At 45.5% G+C, this 18,151-nt stretch overlaps 1 protein-coding gene across 3 annotated transcripts in view; it reads right to left on the bottom strand.

Annotated features, from left to right (window-relative positions):
• INSR (insulin receptor) overlaps positions 1 to 18,151 on the bottom strand; it is a 58,411-nt gene that overhangs the window by 19,919 nt on the left and 20,341 nt on the right. For all 3 annotated transcript variants that reach the window (XR_007908223.1, XM_051810812.1, XM_051810814.1), the window contains exons 3-7: positions 5,602 to 5,917; positions 3,940 to 4,085; positions 3,217 to 3,361; positions 2,755 to 2,969; positions 517 to 643 (exon numbers count right to left, since the gene is read on the bottom strand). Coding sequence is in view for 2 of the 3 variants with exons in the window: in XM_051810812.1 (XP_051666772.1) it covers positions 517 to 643; positions 2,755 to 2,969; positions 3,217 to 3,361; positions 3,940 to 4,085; positions 5,602 to 5,917 (949 nt within the window). In the remaining variant the exon portion in view is untranslated. The remainder of the gene's footprint in view (positions 1 to 516; positions 644 to 2,754; positions 2,970 to 3,216; positions 3,362 to 3,939; positions 4,086 to 5,601; positions 5,918 to 18,151) is intronic.

Below are 18,151 nucleotides of genomic sequence, written 5' to 3'. Positions count from 1 at the left end.
TCTTTAAAAAGTTCTAAGGACATCACTGAAAGTTACCATTCTTTACTCTTCGGAGACAGTATTAATTCTCTTGTTGTATTTATTCTGAAAGTGAGGCATCAAAGAGCAGGTCCTGTGCCACACATGATCCCAACAACTAAATCCAGGCTAATTATTTTCAGCTTTATGAAAACCAGTTTCTAAAAGAACCTTTCCCACCTCAAAGGGAATAAAACCCTAAACATCCCATGCAGGTGGTGGGGAGATGAGAAACTTCATGGTTAGAAGAACTGGAAGAACTCATGTTTGGATTGTTCTTAGATGAGGAATTTTGACTGTCCACAACTCGGTAAGTCAGGGATCTTAATGAACACTTTTATACAAGGGTACAGTTGGGAACTGAAGTGTTGGAGCCAGACAATCAGAGATTAAACAGCTTTGCCTACAACAGGTTTATTATCCACTCTTTAAGGCCAACTGCTGATTGTGGGAACCCAACATGGCCACTGGTTTGTGATCGAAGGGTGGGTCACTTACGCTTCCTTGTAGAACAGCATAAATCCCAGGAGATCACGGAAATCAGGAGGCCAATATGGCTCCCACTTTAACAGGATCTTGTCGTGAGAAGTCCTGATGTAAGAAAATTTCAGCAATTCATTTTCACCTGAGACAAATGAGAAGCGACAATGCATTTATTAATGCTAAAAAATAAGGGTTTCAATTTCTATTATCTGAGAAGTGTAAGCTAAAGATGAGAATGCTGGCACTGAGAAGAGCTGCTTATCTTACTTCAGTGCTATTCCTACCTTAAGTCAGGGTTGGAATAGATGCCCTGCTAAGACTCCTGCCAGCTTAAATTTTGCAATGATTTTATGAAAATGTAGAAGAGTTGAACTAAATTCTAAAAAGTGGGAAATCTAAAAGCAACATATTTTACAATTTATCATGATCTACACAGATGAACCCAGCAATGGGGTGTGCACAAAAATGAAGCACATGATTTCCCAGCCTTGCCCAGGAGTAGTTTGGTCCCTTTGTAAACAGGAGGGTGTTTGCAGGAGGTTTGTCCCAGCAGCCCAAGAAGGACAAACTGTGGCTCTGACTGGATTTGCTATTCCTGCAGTAGCTGCAAAGAGAGGAAGAACACTCATTTCACTGGCACTACATCCAGAACAAAGGCTTTCTTTTTTTTCTCTATTTTTTTCAGTAAACAGGATGCTGCCAATATGAAAACTGAACTTGAAATGTAAAAGCAAACAAAAAGCCAAACCCTGGCAAGCTGTGGTTTGAGGTGGGGGTGGCACAGACACCAGCTCAGCAGAGGAGGGGCAAAGTTGGCAAAGAGGAATACAACTGTCTCCTCCAGCTGCCTTCAAACCAAACACCAGCCCAAGAGCTGCCACATGGCAGAGCTGGGTCTGAACTCCAAACCCAGGTTCATCCCCAATGCGGGAAGAGCTTTTCAGTGTCTCGTGGGAGGTGATGAACTTTACAGACAGCTAATTCCTCGTACTCCTTCCCTCTGCCCAGGCTGGAGCTCTGCTGCCCCTGAGGATAGGGCTCTGTGTGTGTTTTTCACTGGTACTGCCAGTTTTTAGGTCATAGCCATTGCATTCCCTTCTCCCACTGTGCATGCATGGCTGCATGTGTTGATATGTGGAAAACCAGACCAGCAAACTGAGTCAGCTGAAAGATCTTCACTTTTTAAGTCTGTTCACAAACAGCTACATCAGGGTAACAAGGGCAGAACTGAGGGATCACAGAATCATGGAATGGTTTGGGTTGGAAGGGACCTTTAGCAGTGCTGTCCCCAAAAGCAGAGGGACAGAGCATCCACAGGATGATCCAAACTGCACTGCAGGGTGTGGGCAAGGATCTGAAATCACAGTTTAATTAATGCTGGGCTTTTTGCTGGCAATACCTGCATAAGCATCTCATGTTAACCTGTGTGTGCTCCTGTTCTTATGCGCAGGCAAGTAAAGAATCAGAGCAGAGATACCACCAGCTAAGAACAAAGCTGGGTATTTTCTATCCCCACAGTCTGCTTCACCACACGGCCCTGTAAGTGTCTTACTGGCACATACAGGAAAAGGAGATTGTGTGCCACAGAAAGGGAACAAACAGCAGGGTTGGGGGGGCAGAAGGGATGCATTTATGGCAGCACTGTTGCCAAAAAAACTATCTTCAAAACTACATCTTCAGGAGCACAACTTCAGTGCCTTAACCCTGCTGACACAGGCACTGCCTTATTGTTCCTGAAGAAAGCCATTAGCTTAAAAACCTCTGAGAAGCACAGCAAAAACTGTTGGAAAATTTCCCTGACTGTTGTCATGGCAATTTCCTCACATGGCTCCAGGGATGGGTGGAAATCCTCTTTCTCCCATGTTTATTCTGTGTGCCCACTGTCACCTCATGACATGGGAAAAGGAGGTTATGACTATTAATCAGGTACTCGGCAGTAACATGAAGTCCCAGCCCGGACCAAGGTTATGTTGTGCTAAACTCTTCAAAAATAATACTCTCAGCCCCAAAAACTTCCCAGCAGAGCCCACGGAGAGTGAACTTTGGGGACCAAAGCTGGCAAGGCAGGCACCTTCCAGAGGGAGAACTGTGGGGACTTTTCCTCATAGCATAGGACTTTACTCAAGTGGCAAGTCTGGTGCTTTACCAAAAGTACAACGACAGTCCCTGGACAAACATTATGGGCCAGGTTGAGGGAAATAGGAGTGTGAGGATGGTACTGAGGCAAGTCTTGCTGCATTCTGAGACTCTTACATGAGGCTTGATCCCCGTTGGTCTTCAGGGCTATGTCGTTCCTCTCCTGACGCCCCTTAGTCCCAGAGATCTCTTCCATCTTGTGGATTTCTGACAAGCACAGCTTGGGGTTATAGTGGAAGAAGAGTTTGCCTCGCGCAATAGTGAGGTTGTGTTTACTCCAGTCCCAGAGCTGGCGGAGGTTCTGGTTGTCCAAGGCATAAAATGAATAATTGCTGAAAGAAGAAGAATGAAAACATGGGTTGGGAGGGGATCCACTGAAAATTCCTTTTTCTTCATGCACCAACCCAGACACCGAAGAAAAGTGAATGCAAACTGTCTCCCCTGGTAGGGCACGATCCATGGGCAGAGGAATGTTTAAAAATAACTTATGAATTGTTTCCAAATACAAATCGTTCTGATAGCACTGGCACTCCTTGCACTTCAAAGCATTCAAATACAGTGTCTTTTGAGGGAACTCACCCAGCTTCAAGTGTTTCTCCTCTAATCAGATGGAGCTTCCGAAAAAAAGAAAGAGAAACCAAGGCATAAGAGCGGCGAATTTTGAGGTAACCTGAGATTTCTTCTATCAAGCCAAGATTTGCTTCCAGCTCAGCTGCTATGTTATCTATGGAGAGGAAAACATTGGGATTAGTTCTCTGATATCACTGAGAAGAAACATTGATATCAGAGCCCAAATACATTAAACAGAACTGGTTTATGTTAATTCATGAGACCTTAAAAAATTCAATTAACACAAAACCCCAAATAACCAATAACCTCAAGAGCCTTTGCTTAGTGGTTATTTTTCTGAATCCCTCTAAGATTCAGGGTGGTCAAAGCAAAAGAAAATCCCAGAACAGACTGAGTTGGAAGGGACCCACAAGATCATCCAGTCCAACTCCTGGTCATGCACAGGACACCCCAAGAGGCACACACTGTGCCTGAGAGGATCATCCAAACACTTGATGAGCTCTGGCACCCTTGGTGCTGCAACCACTGCCCTGGGGAGCCTGTTCAGTGCCCCACCACCCTCTGGGGGAAGAACCTTTCTCTAATATCCAACCTCAAACTCCCCTGACACAACTCCAGGCCATTCCCTTGGGTGCTGTCACTGGTCACCAGAAAAGCCCCAGCTCAGGGCTGGTGTCACATTCCCTGCCCTGCCATCCTGTGCTGCCCAGTCCTCACTCACGGAGCACTTACTTCCTCCCCGGATATTTATAACCAGGCTGCCATTGACAACTGTGCAGCCCCGGAGCTCCTGCGCCGATGTCACTGAGTCGATTGTCTTCTCCTTCCCAAAGTCACAGACCTTGGGACAGGGCCCCGCACAGGGCGTGCAGTGCAGGCTGGAAAACAAGACAGTTGGGATACAGGGATGATGTTTAACATGGAATGTCACCTGGGGCATCCCCAGCAATTCCCAAAAGCACTGGTGTCCTGGCAATACGTCATGGGATTCACTAGACCAGGTTGCTCCAAGCCCTGTCCAACCTGGCCCTGAAAATAATTCTTTAAATTATCATTTCTACATTTCAAACATAAATCACTCCCTCTCTTCCTACATAACAGAAACCAGAACAAAGTGATTTTTGTTATTCTGAAGAGTCCATTCGCCACGATGCTGCTCAGTGCTCTACATACCAAGGGTTTCAAGACCAACAAACCCAGTCTTCATCCCAAGATTGTTAACCAAACATGTAATTGATGAGGTGGCCCTTCATCTGGGAATCCTCTGATTGAAGACTGCACATAAAGCTGCTTTAAAAAAGGCAAGTATGTGCTTTGTGCTCTGGGGAAATACTGCGAGCTCATCGCTTGCCCTGGTCGCGACACCACAAAAATGTGTTCCCAACTAGTTCAGAGAAAGAAATGCTCTAGGAAAAGCAGGGAACAGAGCTGTGAGGTCCCACTGGCAGCAGCCTGGAACAGCACGGGAGAGGCCATGGTGCTGTTACACAACCAGCAGAGCTACTTTGGGGCTGCTTGTTCATTCTTCTGAAAAGCAAAACAGGAAATGGCATAAAAAGTCCTGTTAGAGTGAATTCCCTGAAATTTATTATGGCAGGAGCAAATACATACGATCACAAAGCTACCAATACTCATAGGAAATCTGACTCATCACAATATATAATGGTATTATGGGACAAACAACAAAGTTTTCAGTGATAAACAGTTCAGCAACATAAATTATTTAATTCCTTTGTCGAAAAACCCTGGGAATAGACAGAATGGTTGTCTATTTTGTTTGTTACATTGTGCATTTATGTCTGGCACAGCTTGAACCTGCTCAATGAAAGTAATTACAGGGATGAGGGACAGATATTCTGAGAACGATCCACTCAAAGGACGCTGCACTCTTTTGATTAGCCATGACCTCTCCCTGTTGCACTTTCCAGCCACAACCTCTCCCTGTTGTGTTTTCCAGCCTAGCTTTCTGGCCTGAGGTTGATCTAGAGGGGAGGAAAACAGGGCTGCTAAAGCCTCTCCACTGCCCATCTCCCTCCTCCCACTCTACTACAGAAAGACCGTTCCAATTTGAGGATGCTCTTCTTCCTTGTCCTCTCTCTCAATCTCCCTTTTCGCACCTTTTCCAAACTTGAGAGGGAACAAGGGAGGTCAAGGGAAGAATAAACTCCTAGCATATGGTAGGTTAGAGTTGTCTGCTTTTAATGGATTGAATTAGCAAGGTATTAGTTTGTAAATCATATTAAAGGAGACCAACCAGGTGATTGTTACAGACGCTCCAAAGCCGGAAATTTTTCTTGGTGTTCACAGAGAACACAAACCCCATGTCCAAGCAAGATGAAAGTAGAGCCCCAAAAACCTCAGCATGGATTCTTTACCTGCAGACCATGTACTTACTTGCTGGAATTCATGATGTACCCCGAGGGGCACTCGTGGACACACTCATTGTTGTGGATGACATGACACCCCGACTCCCTGGCGTTCTTACACTTGTTATGCAGCTCCTGGCAGAAGCTGAAGGTCACACAGCGCCAGCCCTCGAAGCGGTAGTACCCAGGGGGGCAGTTGTCCACACACTTCCCTTCCAGGTAGAAGTTGCGACAGGCCACGCACTTCTCGGGGTCGCTGGGCTCCGTGCAGTCCCCGAGGCACTCGCTGTGACAGCACTGCCCGTCCGAGGTGCAGCCCTGGGACTTGCAGGCAGCTGGACAAACTGGGGAGAGAAAACATCAGAGGCAGGTGAGAGTCACAGAACAACCCAGTGATGTTGTGACCCTGAAAGCTCACAAGTTGTGGCACTCGGTCCTGCTTGCTTTGGCATCTTCCCTTTCAAAGAGGCAACCACAAAGCGCAGGTGCCTCATCTCCGCTTTTCAGTGAAAATTCCACAGTTTAATACTGTTTTTGAAGAGTGTTCATCTTCACAACTCATTAATGCTCATCAAAAAGAGAAAAGTGACTTTCCTTTTCCTGAGTTCAGCGCTATGAGGCTCCAGGAGAGCTTTGGTGACTCCAACACTATTTCCGAAGCTCGGGAGTGATCAGACTCTACAGTAAGAGCTGTAGAGTCCCAACCTGGGACAGTCAGTTTCAGCCAGAAAGTTCTTGCTTCTTAGTTTAAGAATTTTAAGTTTCCCATAGTAATGCTGCGAATAACACGTGTCCAACAATCCTTTTAACACAACCCTTCAGCTTTATCAGGAATTTTTTCCCATCTCTCTCTCATCCTGTCACCAGTTTCCCGGAGGAATCCTACTGCCCTGAACCAACACAAGCTCTTCGGTGACTCTCTCAACAGCTCCATAAAGAAGAACACCCATGAGTGTTATTGCTTGAGATTTTTATGGTTTACTTTTTAATTACCAATTACTTAGTGCCCCACAATACCTTTAACAAGTGGTTTGGGCTTTGAAACCAGTGGCACAGCCCTGAGCAAACACTACGAGTAACGCGGTGAGGAGCAGCTGAGCAAACCCAGGGAATCTCCCGAGGGAAGGTCAGTCCTGCCCCTCAGCACCTCCAAGCTCAGTCTTAGTGGTTCAAACAAGGCTGAACTGATTAAATCCAACTGCTTAATCCAGAACACGCCACAGAACTTCACGTCAGGAAGGACAGAACAAAGCTGCAATCAGCACTCTAAGAGCAAGAACCAACACCAAGCCCGGCTCTGACACAGCAAAAGGAAGGGCTTTATGTGGGGGATGTGGGCCTGGATTTATCCCCATGGTCTTTGGGATACAGCTGTGAATTGCCAAGGCACAGATCAAGACACCACCTTGTTCTCACTAAACCAGAGGGTTCTGTCTGAAGGCGCAGCTGAACAGTTCCTGATGTCCTGCCTCAGTGAAGGGATACAGAGATAAGTCCTGAATTAACACCATCTGCCTCAAGATTCCCCAGGCTTTGTGTCCAATACTCAGTGTCAAAGCAGGAAGGGCTCCATTTGGGGAGGCCCCAGCCACCCTAGTGTTCAGGGGTGAAGTGTTATCTTTAATTTCTGGTTAACACATGTGAGCAGAGCAGTCATGGAACGTGGTGCAGTTTCATTCAGCCACAGAAGCAGCATGTGGGATCCCCAGTGTGTGCTGCCCGTGTTTGGAGGATCCAATCCCCAGCTGTGGTTAGGAAGAAAATCCCCCTCCACCCCACATTAAGGGATTGCAGAATTAAGTGTGGTAAAGCTGTTAATGCCATTCTTGGAATAAGCAGCAGTAGATGAGGTAGTAAAGATGAGCAACCACTAGTTTGTTCCAGCTGAGGAAGCATGAAATGGACAAAGTAGAAATTCTATCTCAAGGATAATTTAATCTCAAATATCTTACTGCTTCCATGTCAGTCACTCACTGCAGGTGTTTTCTCTGTACATCCCTCACAATTCATCCATTAACAAGAAATACAGGACCGTGTTTCAAATTAATTTTCTTTCATGTTGACCAACTTTTTGCCCTTTTCTAGCAATGTTTTGTGAACCTGTCACAACTGATTGAAATGCAACAGCCAAATAGCAGCAACTTGCAGATGACACCTTGTATTAGACAATATAAAATGAGAAGCTTGTTTTAAATAGTTATACATAGTCTTTTTAAGTGGTTACACATGGATGTTTTAAATGGTTATACATTCCTTACCAGGCCATAGGTGAGCACTGTCTAGCAACAGTTTATTTGAAATACTGGCAATAGAAAATTCCAGAATTTAGTCCAAAACATTATCAAACTTACTAATTCCAGTCTAAACTAAGGTTTATGGGTGGGGGAAAAGCCTGGGCTGTTTCTCCCACACCTCCCCTGATACAGAGATGTCCTGCAAGGACTCCTACACTGTCTGGTACCTCCCTGGAGCAGGAATAGCATCCAGCTGGGAAGCAAACCAGGAAATGCAGGCAGGAATGGTTTGTGGGAGCTGGAGAGCAAGTGCTAGCAGCACAAGTCCCAGTGTTTGTGCAGAAGGATATTTTCCTGGGTTTTCAGAACTACAAAGTTTAAACTATTCAAAAGACAGCCCTTGTTTCCCAAGGAGTCAGCGGAACAGACGGGAAACTGGGAAAAGCTGGCCCTCATGCAAAGCTCCCGGTGACACATGGCACCTACTTAACATTCTGCCACACAATATTTTTATTTAATTTGTTATGGAAACTAATCTTCAAAGCCCTGTGCTTATTTACACATTTTGAACTCAGCTGCAAATATTCACAAGGTAGAAACTGCTTCAAGTCTCCACTCAAGGTTCTTAGAAGGTACAATTGAACTATTTTTAAACCGTTCTTAACGTTTCTCTTTTTCCTGTTCCACAAGCTTTTGATGCCTCAAAGACAGCTCAAAGAAAGCAAAGCACCCAAGGCAACAGCTTTTTTTCCATTAAGCACTCAAGACCAGAAATTGTCAATCACTATTTTGTGCAAATCCTCATTACCCAAGATCCTGAACAGATGTCGGTGTGACATTATCAAAGTCTGCATGTCAGGGAGCATCTGAAGTCGTGTAAAACCTCTCCAGAGTATCTTCACTATGGCTTTTTATAACTAATACTACAGGTTTTGTGACTCAGACCGGTCAGATGGCAGGTTTTGTTTGGGTTTTTTGCTGCCATGTTGTGCTTTCACTGCAGGACTACACTGAATAGGTTTGTGCTGAGCAAGTGCACCCCAGTTACCCCTTTGCCACTGAGGTCTGCAGACTCCAATAATTGTCTTTAGCCCATGTAAATTTGCCCCTTTGCAAAAAGACTGGCTCCTCAGAGCAGTGGTCACAGCCCCAAGGCTGTCAGAGCTCAAGGAGTGTTTGGACAACACTCTCAGGCACAGGGTGGGATTGTTGGGGTGTCCTGGGCAGGGCCAGGAGTTGGACTCGATGATTCTTGTGGGTCCCTTCTAACTCTGCATACTCTGTGATTCTCAGATGGCACTTTTAGAAGCTGTGGCATGACGTGGTACAATGTGAGGAGGCTCAGATGTGGCACCCACACCCCCCCCCCAGCCTCTGGTTAATGCTGTGGGAGACTTTCGGGCAACGCAGTGCCCTGCTCTCAGTATGACAAAAAATTAACTCTCTTCATTCCTCATAGAAAATCAAAAGGGACCTTCATAAATCCCTGTGAGAGACAAGGGAACAGCTACTACAGGGAAGGGGCAGAAGCCACCACACCAAACCACAAAAGCTGCTGCAGGAACAAGGGCTTCAGCACCAGCACCAGAGCAAAGCTGAGCAGAACAGCCACGACACCTCGGCAGCAGATCTGGAAGAACTGGACATTTAAAATCCCCGTCCCAAAGCTGACAAGCAGCCTGATTCCTAAATAATGTGCCCTGGACGGGGGAGAAACAGAGACCACACAAGATGTTCAAACCTGTTGTTCCATGGGTGAATAAATATTTAACTCTCTGCTAACCTGCTCCCAAGACTGAGGAAACAATGCATTTTCCAAACCTTTCTGATTAGGGATTCAGACAGACATTTCTTCATGGTGCTGAGGCCCAGCTGGGGGGAACAGAAGGCAGCAGTCAGCGCAAAGGAATTTCTACCTCTGTGGATTGCTCCCATGTTTCACCACTTCCCTGTGCTCCAGGTGGAAACAAAACACACTGATACTGTAAACATATTCCTGAGCCAACACAGGTAACCAGGAGATCCATATTTAACAGGCAAGTCAATTAAGCATTAAGCTGTTCAGCTAATGAACAGTTTGTCTGAATACTGAAGTAAGATTAAAAACATTTGTGTTAGGTCTTTGCTACCAAAACAGTGAATTGTCTGAAAAAGAGGGAAAAAAGATCACTCAGGCTGAGTTTTGCTGTTCCTTTGTGATTCTCTGCCATTGGGTGGGTTTAAATAGAATCACAGGGGAATCACAAAATATTCTGAGTTGGGAGGGACCCACAAGGATCATCAAGTCCAAAATAACAGTGTCCTGGGTGAGTTGAACCAGTATTCACAAGGATGGTGGTTTGGGTGTGATGAGAAGACGACAGTTCATTAAGGATAAATTCTAAACCACATGCATGAAAGTCAAGATGCTTCACATGTGCTGCCCAGGGACAGAGGTTCTCACATGATTTTGGGAACGATTTGTTATGGATCGACCTGATCTTTCTACAATGTAATAACAAGTCCAGCAACAAGGAGCAAACCCTCCTCGCACTGTCTGTTCCGAGTTACACAAGCTGTATTTTGATTACAGACAAGGCAATTAGGAGGCTCCAGATCCAACAAAGTCCAGGACAGAAAACAACTGTGGCAGGAGAACCGCCCTCAACCTCAGCCAATGCATTTGCTGCCTGCACAGGGAGGCATCCAACCGCCTGCTATCTGCACAAGGCAAACACATCTTAACCCTGCCAGCTCCCAAACGAGCCCTCGCCTCCCACCACGGGCACAAAACTCATCAGCCTAATGCAATTTAATGCAATTTAAGGGCTACCATGGGTTTTGATGCCCAGCGAGCATTTAATTCACATGGTGTATTTATAACCAGGAGGAGGAAGGGAGGAGCGAGCCAGCACGAACCCCGCTTTGCCACAGCTTAAAATGCCTTCTTTGGCTGCCACACATATGGGCCGGTGCCAGAGCTGGGCTTAGGGTAACGCTGGATGACGTGCACGCGTGTAGGATCCAAAGCCAGAGTCCCACAGAAACAGGATCGCAGAGCTCTGCACGTCCCCATGGCTTTTTCCTCTTACTGTAAATGGCTGCGATATCTGACATATAAATTTATCCATGAGCAGCCCTGCACACACACACACACACACACACACACACACACACACACACACAGAGGATCCTACTCGAGTTACTCTAGCAGAGGGAAGTGTAATTTATTTTCCTAACAGTGTCATGGCAATAATGAGTTCCACGGCAATGGGTTCTTGTGGTTCTAAACAAAAACAAAGCCAACAAGGGGAAAAAAAAAAAAAAAGGAAATGCAAGGACTAATCGCCCCCGGCAGTAACTCCTGGGAGTGTGTTGCAAGCATGTGATCTTAATTTAGTACTACAGAACTTGGGCTTGTTTCCTGAGCTGCTGCAAGTGCTGAGTGGCATCGCTGTTATGGAAATCCATATGGATCTTACCTCCTTATAAAATGTATTAAATCCTGTTGTACATGCATAATGTTTTTTAATTGATCGCTTTTCCTCAAGATTAATTCATACTCTTCCTGTCAAGACTCCAAATTCACAATGTTGTTGTGTCCCATTTGTTAAAGGGTTCTAGAAACATAATTTTTACCCCTAAACCAATTTTTAACTTTTTTTACCCATGATCCTCTATTTCCTTAAGAGTATTTATTTGATCTGAACACATCAAGACAACACCTAATCCCAGTGCACTGATGTGCCAAAAGGCTGAAAAGAGCTATTAAATTAAACAAAACTGTGTCTGATGAAGACTGAGTGTAAATCTAAAACCCACAGCAGAGAGTGTGGACAGAGGGTTGCTGCCAACCCCACTGGATGGTGGATTATTCCTTCAATTATTATTTCATGTCACCAAGACCAGAGAGGCAGAAACCTAAACCCCAAACCCACCTGCAGCAGTTCTGGGCTTTCCTGGACACACTGCTCCCAGGACACCACGATGGCATTAATGTGCCTGGGAGGAATAGGGTTGGAAAGGTCCAGTGGCCTGTAAAAAGCATAAGGACTTTTGATCACCTCAGTGACCAACAACAGCAGCTCTCCCAGCCCTTCCTGAATCTACAAAATAAATGCAGAAACTAGAACAGAACAAAAAATAAGAAGTTAACACGCTGCTCCCAAAATCCTGCTGGCAATGCCCAGATCAAGCAAAATTCAGGAAATATCACAAGATGCTCAAGTGAATTCGATGTCACTTATTCCCAGAGCTCAGCTGCTCTAACAACATTCATCCCTCCCTTTCTCCCAACACCAAAGACAACAAAGGAACAACCCTCCCAAAAGCCATCAGCCCAGACACCGTCACCCACACGCAGGGGCTGCAGTTCTCAGCACCAAATTGGGAAGGAGCAAGTGCCAAATAAATCCAAGATTTTACAATCAGCACTAAAATAAAGTGTTATTTATAAAATATTACAGTACATAATGCCATGACCCCACTGAACTGCGAGTTGGGAACGTTAGGAGGTCCCTATTTACACAGGAACAGATAAAATTAACTGCAGGTGCCTCCCTTCCCATGGACAGTGACTTCCAAAAACAACACACTTTCTACAATGTAAAGGAAACTCTTCCCATTGACATTTCTCAGGACAACATTACAACTCTTATCAGTGAGGATAAGAAAAAAAATTGTTTCTCCTCCCAACCCTTTCACAAATTACGTGCTCGAGTGGAGCTACACAGAACCTCTCCAATATTCCAAATCGGAGCCAGTGTTCCCAGCCAGGAACAGTCACTACAGCTAAAGCCAGTGGGGATGCTGGTACTGTTGTGTGGACCTGTGAGGATCAGCAAACTTGAGTTCAGACAAGATAAAAGGGTTTGGAGCTCTGTGCCACCTTGTCCAGGCGCGATAGTGGAGGACTTGGAGGTCTGTGGAAGTTGTTGAATGGAGATAGGGGGAAAGGTTGAGTTGGGCTGTTTACAGAGGAAAGGGGTGGATAACAGGAGATCTCTCTAGAAGCACAGTCCCCTCCGTGCCAACCTTCTGCTGTTTAGACTGTGGAGTAATTTATTATCATCTGTACTACACCTGCTGGTGGGCATTTCTCTGGAAATACGTATTTACTCCTATGGGAATTGTGCCAGGGAACATGGAAAACATGCCAAGAGGAGCTCACATAAACATGCACACATACGTATTCACGCCCATACTTTTATTTATATAATATATAAAATATGTTTATATCTAACTCATCTCAATATGATGAAGCCCAGAGGAAGCCACCAATGGCGATGGATCCGTGATGCCTTTGGTCACTTGTTCCTCATCTTCTTAGGAAGTGACAACCTTTGCAAATGAGCTTCTCCAGCTCCACACCGAGTGCACAATGTACTCAGTCCCTGTGCCCAGGTGTACAAAGCCCTGTGTGAATTCGGATCTAATGGCTGGACTTAGACAGCCCAACTATTGTCTCTTATTTTTAGGGATGGGATTTAGGCTACAACCCTCAGCAATGCAAGTCCCTCAGCTTCTTCCACTGAACCTTCAGGACAGGCTGTCATTTAATGGATTTTCTAGACCTTTCTGTATCTCTCCCTTGAAGGTTTTCACTCCTGCTGTCCTCTGTCACCCCAACTATTTACGCAGGTAACTGGATGTCTCCCACTTGAGTATCCCTAACGTTGCCCAGTCAGAACAAAGATCCAAGAAACATCTTCTTTTCCTGTGTTTTATGCAGTGCTCATGGTGCTTACACCATGGCTGCAAGTCCCTCATGAGGTGAACTTACACAGCAAAGCATCTTGAGCTGAAAAAAATAGAACTAATAAAGAAATTAAAAGTCAAGACTAGGTCTGTTTGCATTCTCATGGCACCTCTCAATCAAGTTGATTCCCCAAGCAGGTACAAACAACTTGCACAAATCAGGCTAAAGCTGTCGGCCATCAAGCTCAAACTACCAAAACATGGAGTTTGATTTGAAAACACAGCAGCACTGTTAAAGGAGGGACAAGTGTCACAAAGTGCACACCAGGATAGCGACGAGAAGTTGTAAATACTTTACCCAGAGTCCACAACAGTGCTGTTGTGCCATTCCCTGGCAAGCAGATCAAGCCTGCTCCTTGTACTTTGTGTTCAAAATTACATGGGAGCTTAGCACAGTTAAGGGATCAGGAATAAGCACCCACTTCTACTTGCTGGCTTGTTTTTATTTAATATGTAATCCCCCAAAATTGACACTACATCTTCAGGGAAAAACCTGGAGCCCACAGACAGTTATCTCTGTGGATAATACCCTGTGCAAATTGATACTAACTCCAGGCTTTGGTGCTGTCAGTGCCTTTGATGGCTTATAATTGAAGCAGATTAAGAAGCCACCACTCCGATTTCTGTCCCTCAGGTACCCAAGGACTGCAAGGCCAGAAGTTTCTGAGCCCCAGCCCCTCCCTGATTTGCAAAAGAGCTACTAAATGAAATCTGTCTCCCTACAAAAAGGAGCAGAAATGCTCAGAGCACCTCTGGGGAACATGGGGGTTTGTAAGGAGGAGTTCATTTTAAAGTAGTTTGTACCTCAGCCACCTCATATTGTACTTGATTCTCTACATCAGAAGAGACTACTTGTAATTTAGACCAAGACCAGAATATTTAAAGTTAATTTGGAGCATTTTCCTGTAAAGCTTTGATCATAATTTTACTCCCAGCAACGAGGTTGTTTTCCTGTTGTTATGGTTTGTTAAATTTCAATCCTTATAACAACCTGAGGATTTGGTGTTATCATTCAATGGTTCATGCCACCTGGGAGCCTCATGAAAGCTTCACGTTAATATTTAACTATATATTACTCTCCAATGTACAGCACCTTGCAAACATCCCTATTCACTTTTAATTGAATATAAAGTCTCTATTTTGAATACAGATCTCCTCTCTGAACCAGCAGGATGTGAACCACCTCTCCCAAATCAGTGCTGGGGGCAAGTGTCTCATCTCACCAATTTATTTCTTAGTGATGGGCAGCAGGGACTGACCAGAATAAGGAGTCAGCAGGTCAGTGCTTAGTGAGAGAAGGTGCTGCATCAGGACAAGACGTGAAAGAGAAGGACAAGGAAGATGTGCTTTCACACTAAGGGAACAGCTGGAGCTGTGTCAGGGCAGTTTGGGAGGGGTATCAGGAAAAGGTTCTTCCCCCAGAGGGTGCTGGGGCACCAACCAGGCTCCCCAGGGCAGTGGGCATGGCCCCAAGGCTGCCAGAGCTCCAGGAGGGTTTGGACAACGCTCTGAGGGACAGGGTGGGATTGTTGGAGTATCTGTGCAGGGCCAGGAGTTGGACTGACGATCCTTGTGGGTCTCTTCAAACTCAGGATATTCTGTATTCTCTGATTCTAGGAGCTGGTACCTGAGAAACAGAGACAAGTAGACACCCACAGAGGGGCTTTAACATATGGTCATGGTTTAAGACCAAGGTCCATCTGATTTTTCCAAACACAGGTCTGAGACAAGTTATTACTTTTACCTACAAACCCCGTCCTGAAAATGAGGAGTGATAGGATTAAGGCACAAGGCGAAATGTCTAACCTTTGCTTTCTGCAGAGATAAGGGAGGGACAAGATTCCTTTCCTCAAGGCCACAGGGAAGGATGTGGTAGTAAATAAGCCATGAAAGAACGAAAGCTAAGCTGACACAGGCAGCTGTGTGGGGCTGAGGAAGATGGAATTTTAGATATGTTATTGTAAATGTAATCCGGACACACAAAATAACAAATCTACACCAAAAAGCACACAGAGTTCACAGCAAATAGGAAAATGGAGCTGTCCATAACTGAGAAAGGTAATGAAATGGGCGGAAGTATAAGATTAACCACAAGGAGATTACGCTGATAACTAATGATCTACACAGAAATGTCAGGTAGAGGTTAAAATTTTAATCTGGGCAAATTTCACGGCGCAGTCATGAAGTGTAAACATCGATACTGAAAGTGAATTTGTGTTTGTGGGTGATGAGGCTGAAAACAAGCAGAGAGGAAAATGGAACAGGACTTATCCCAGATCCCCCTTCCCGCCTCACCTCCCAGAAAGGATGAGGAGAGAGAAAGGTAAAGTATCACCTGAAGGCCAGTCATGCAAAGAAATATCTGGAGGGTGGATTTTCCCGGGAAGCAGAGCTAGCTAGCTCTACCAACCAGATCTTTTTTTCCTTCCTTAAATTACCAGGACACATAAACCATTCAGTGCGCAGTCATTTAGCTTGCTGCCCAGATCCACGTTAGCCAGGGAATGGGATCACAATGCTAGTCTCTGTCCCACTGCAGTCACTTTGAGGATAAAGGGTTCTGCTCTGTGCCAAGGAGAGTATGACCACCGGAGACAGCAGTGCACGGATGGTGACTCCAGGGCTCCAGCAGCCTCTCCCAGCAGGCAGAGTCCTTGGAAGAAGCTGCTGGGCAGCTGCCCTCTCCTAGCACAGCCCAGCCTGGCAGGAATCAAATCAGAGCAGTCCTACCCCGAGCGAGCAGCCAACACAGTCAGGACTCACCTCAGGGCTAACACACAGATCCTCCAGTTACCAGAGTTATTTCCCACGTAGATGCCTCCAAAACTCAACACTGTCCAGCGTGTCTTCACTCATTTCATAGGTGTTGTGGTTTTCCCTGAACTTACAATAGTTTTTTCCAAAACAATATTTGAACTGTAGAAAGGAGAAATCACAGAATCACAGAATATGCTGAGTTGGAAGAGACCCACAAGGATCATCAGTCCAACTCCTGGCCCTGCACAAACAACCCAACAATCCCACCCTGTGCCTGAGAGCGTTGTCCAAACTTCTTGAGTATCTCATTACCAGGTACACGAGTATCAAATACACCAATTATTTGCACGCATATAAAATTCTCTCAGCTACTGGGGTTGTTTTGGCCTCCTCAGCTCCTGCCCATTAATTTGTTCACCCCCCCCTTTTCCCAAACCTCTGTGCATGCTCGCCACAGTTTATTTCGAGGTATAAGAATTTCCTTAGCAGTACTGAAATAGATACTGCTTGCCTGCAGAGCCAAGTAATGTGCAATGTATTTTTATTTACTACTCGCCCTCGTCATCCTCGGCATACCAGCATGCCCATTTTCAACTAATTCACTGTATAAGAATACATGGCACTGCATAAACCCTCCAGCTCAGCTCTCTCCAGATATCCACATATCCTTTGGCTTACCAGCTTCTCCTTACAAACACACTGACCCTTAGAGTTTTTTGTGACCGTGCCACATCCCTTTGCTGCTCTAACCCAAGTGAGAAGTCATAAAAATGACCAAAAGGCACACAAACACAACCCTGAGGAAAACCAAACGGCTGGAGATGAGTAAAAAAACCATTAACTACATTGCACAAGCCACCCTTGGAGGCCATTAATCTGTTTCTCCTTGTAAACTATGCAAGAGAGAGTTGTAATCTGAAGGTATTTCATGCCAAACCAGTTGTGCCATCACAACAAGGCCAACGACGGGGGAACTGGATCATCCCAAGTTACATTAAACTCAGGGGAGATCTGAGTTTCTCAATCCTTCTTCCACAATAGTTAATGGCTCCAACTGTCAATGGTCAGAACTGTGAAAATTCTGCTTTATCTCATCCCACTGCCTTGGTGAGCTCTTGAAATAAAACTGACTGTCATTAAGGTCACTTTGTTCAATGACAAGGAAGTGGAGGAGTAGCAGAAGTCTCATTATCTGCCCGTGAAGCTGCGCTCAGCTATCGAGAGGAACAGGATCTGCTGACATCACCCGGCTGTGCTGGCGTGTGCCACAGTGCTAAAAACCTTCAGCTTCGGGGATGCTGGGAGTTAGATATGGTCTAATCACCAGTCACCATCAGCGTTGTCCACTGCAGAGCAATTACGACTATTCAGAGCTGCTCTAATTGATGCTACAGCCATGGATCCCTCAGCAGGCAGTTACTGTGGAAACATATGGAAATCACCTGACAATGGACAGAGTCCTCTGTGGGGGGAGAGGGGGGGAATCACACAAACCAGCTTTGTCGAGCAAGAAAAAGAGATGGCAGTCTCCTCTACAAGAAACCTGAAGCCATATCAGTTTCTCCAGGGACAAAGAGTCTTTTTCTTAAGCGAGCTTTGGAAGTTTCATGTCTCAGCTTGGAGCTGCCAACACAGGAGTCAATCTGCTACTGGAAGGGAGCCCAAGAAGTTTTGGAGATGCCCCCCAGTCCATCCACCTTGTCTGAGGCCACATCAAACATTTCCCCTAAGACATTGCTGATGGTTGTTTGTCTAAACCCATCTTACAGTTAAATTCTGCCTCGAGGCACTTCCTGCATTCACCAGTTGAAGTTTATTGAAGTCACAGAGAAGGGCCCAGAACCACCCAAG

The sequence above is a fragment of the Manacus candei genome, unplaced genomic scaffold, assembly GCF_025592945.1.
Source record: "Manacus candei isolate 608988 ecotype Guabito, Panama unplaced genomic scaffold, ASM2559294v1 h1tg000078l, whole genome shotgun sequence".
NCBI classification, from domain to species: domain Eukaryota; kingdom Metazoa; phylum Chordata; class Aves; order Passeriformes; family Pipridae; genus Manacus; species Manacus candei.
The sequence above is the reverse complement of the archived record's forward strand: the minus strand, read 5'-3'. Positions and strand labels throughout refer to the sequence as shown.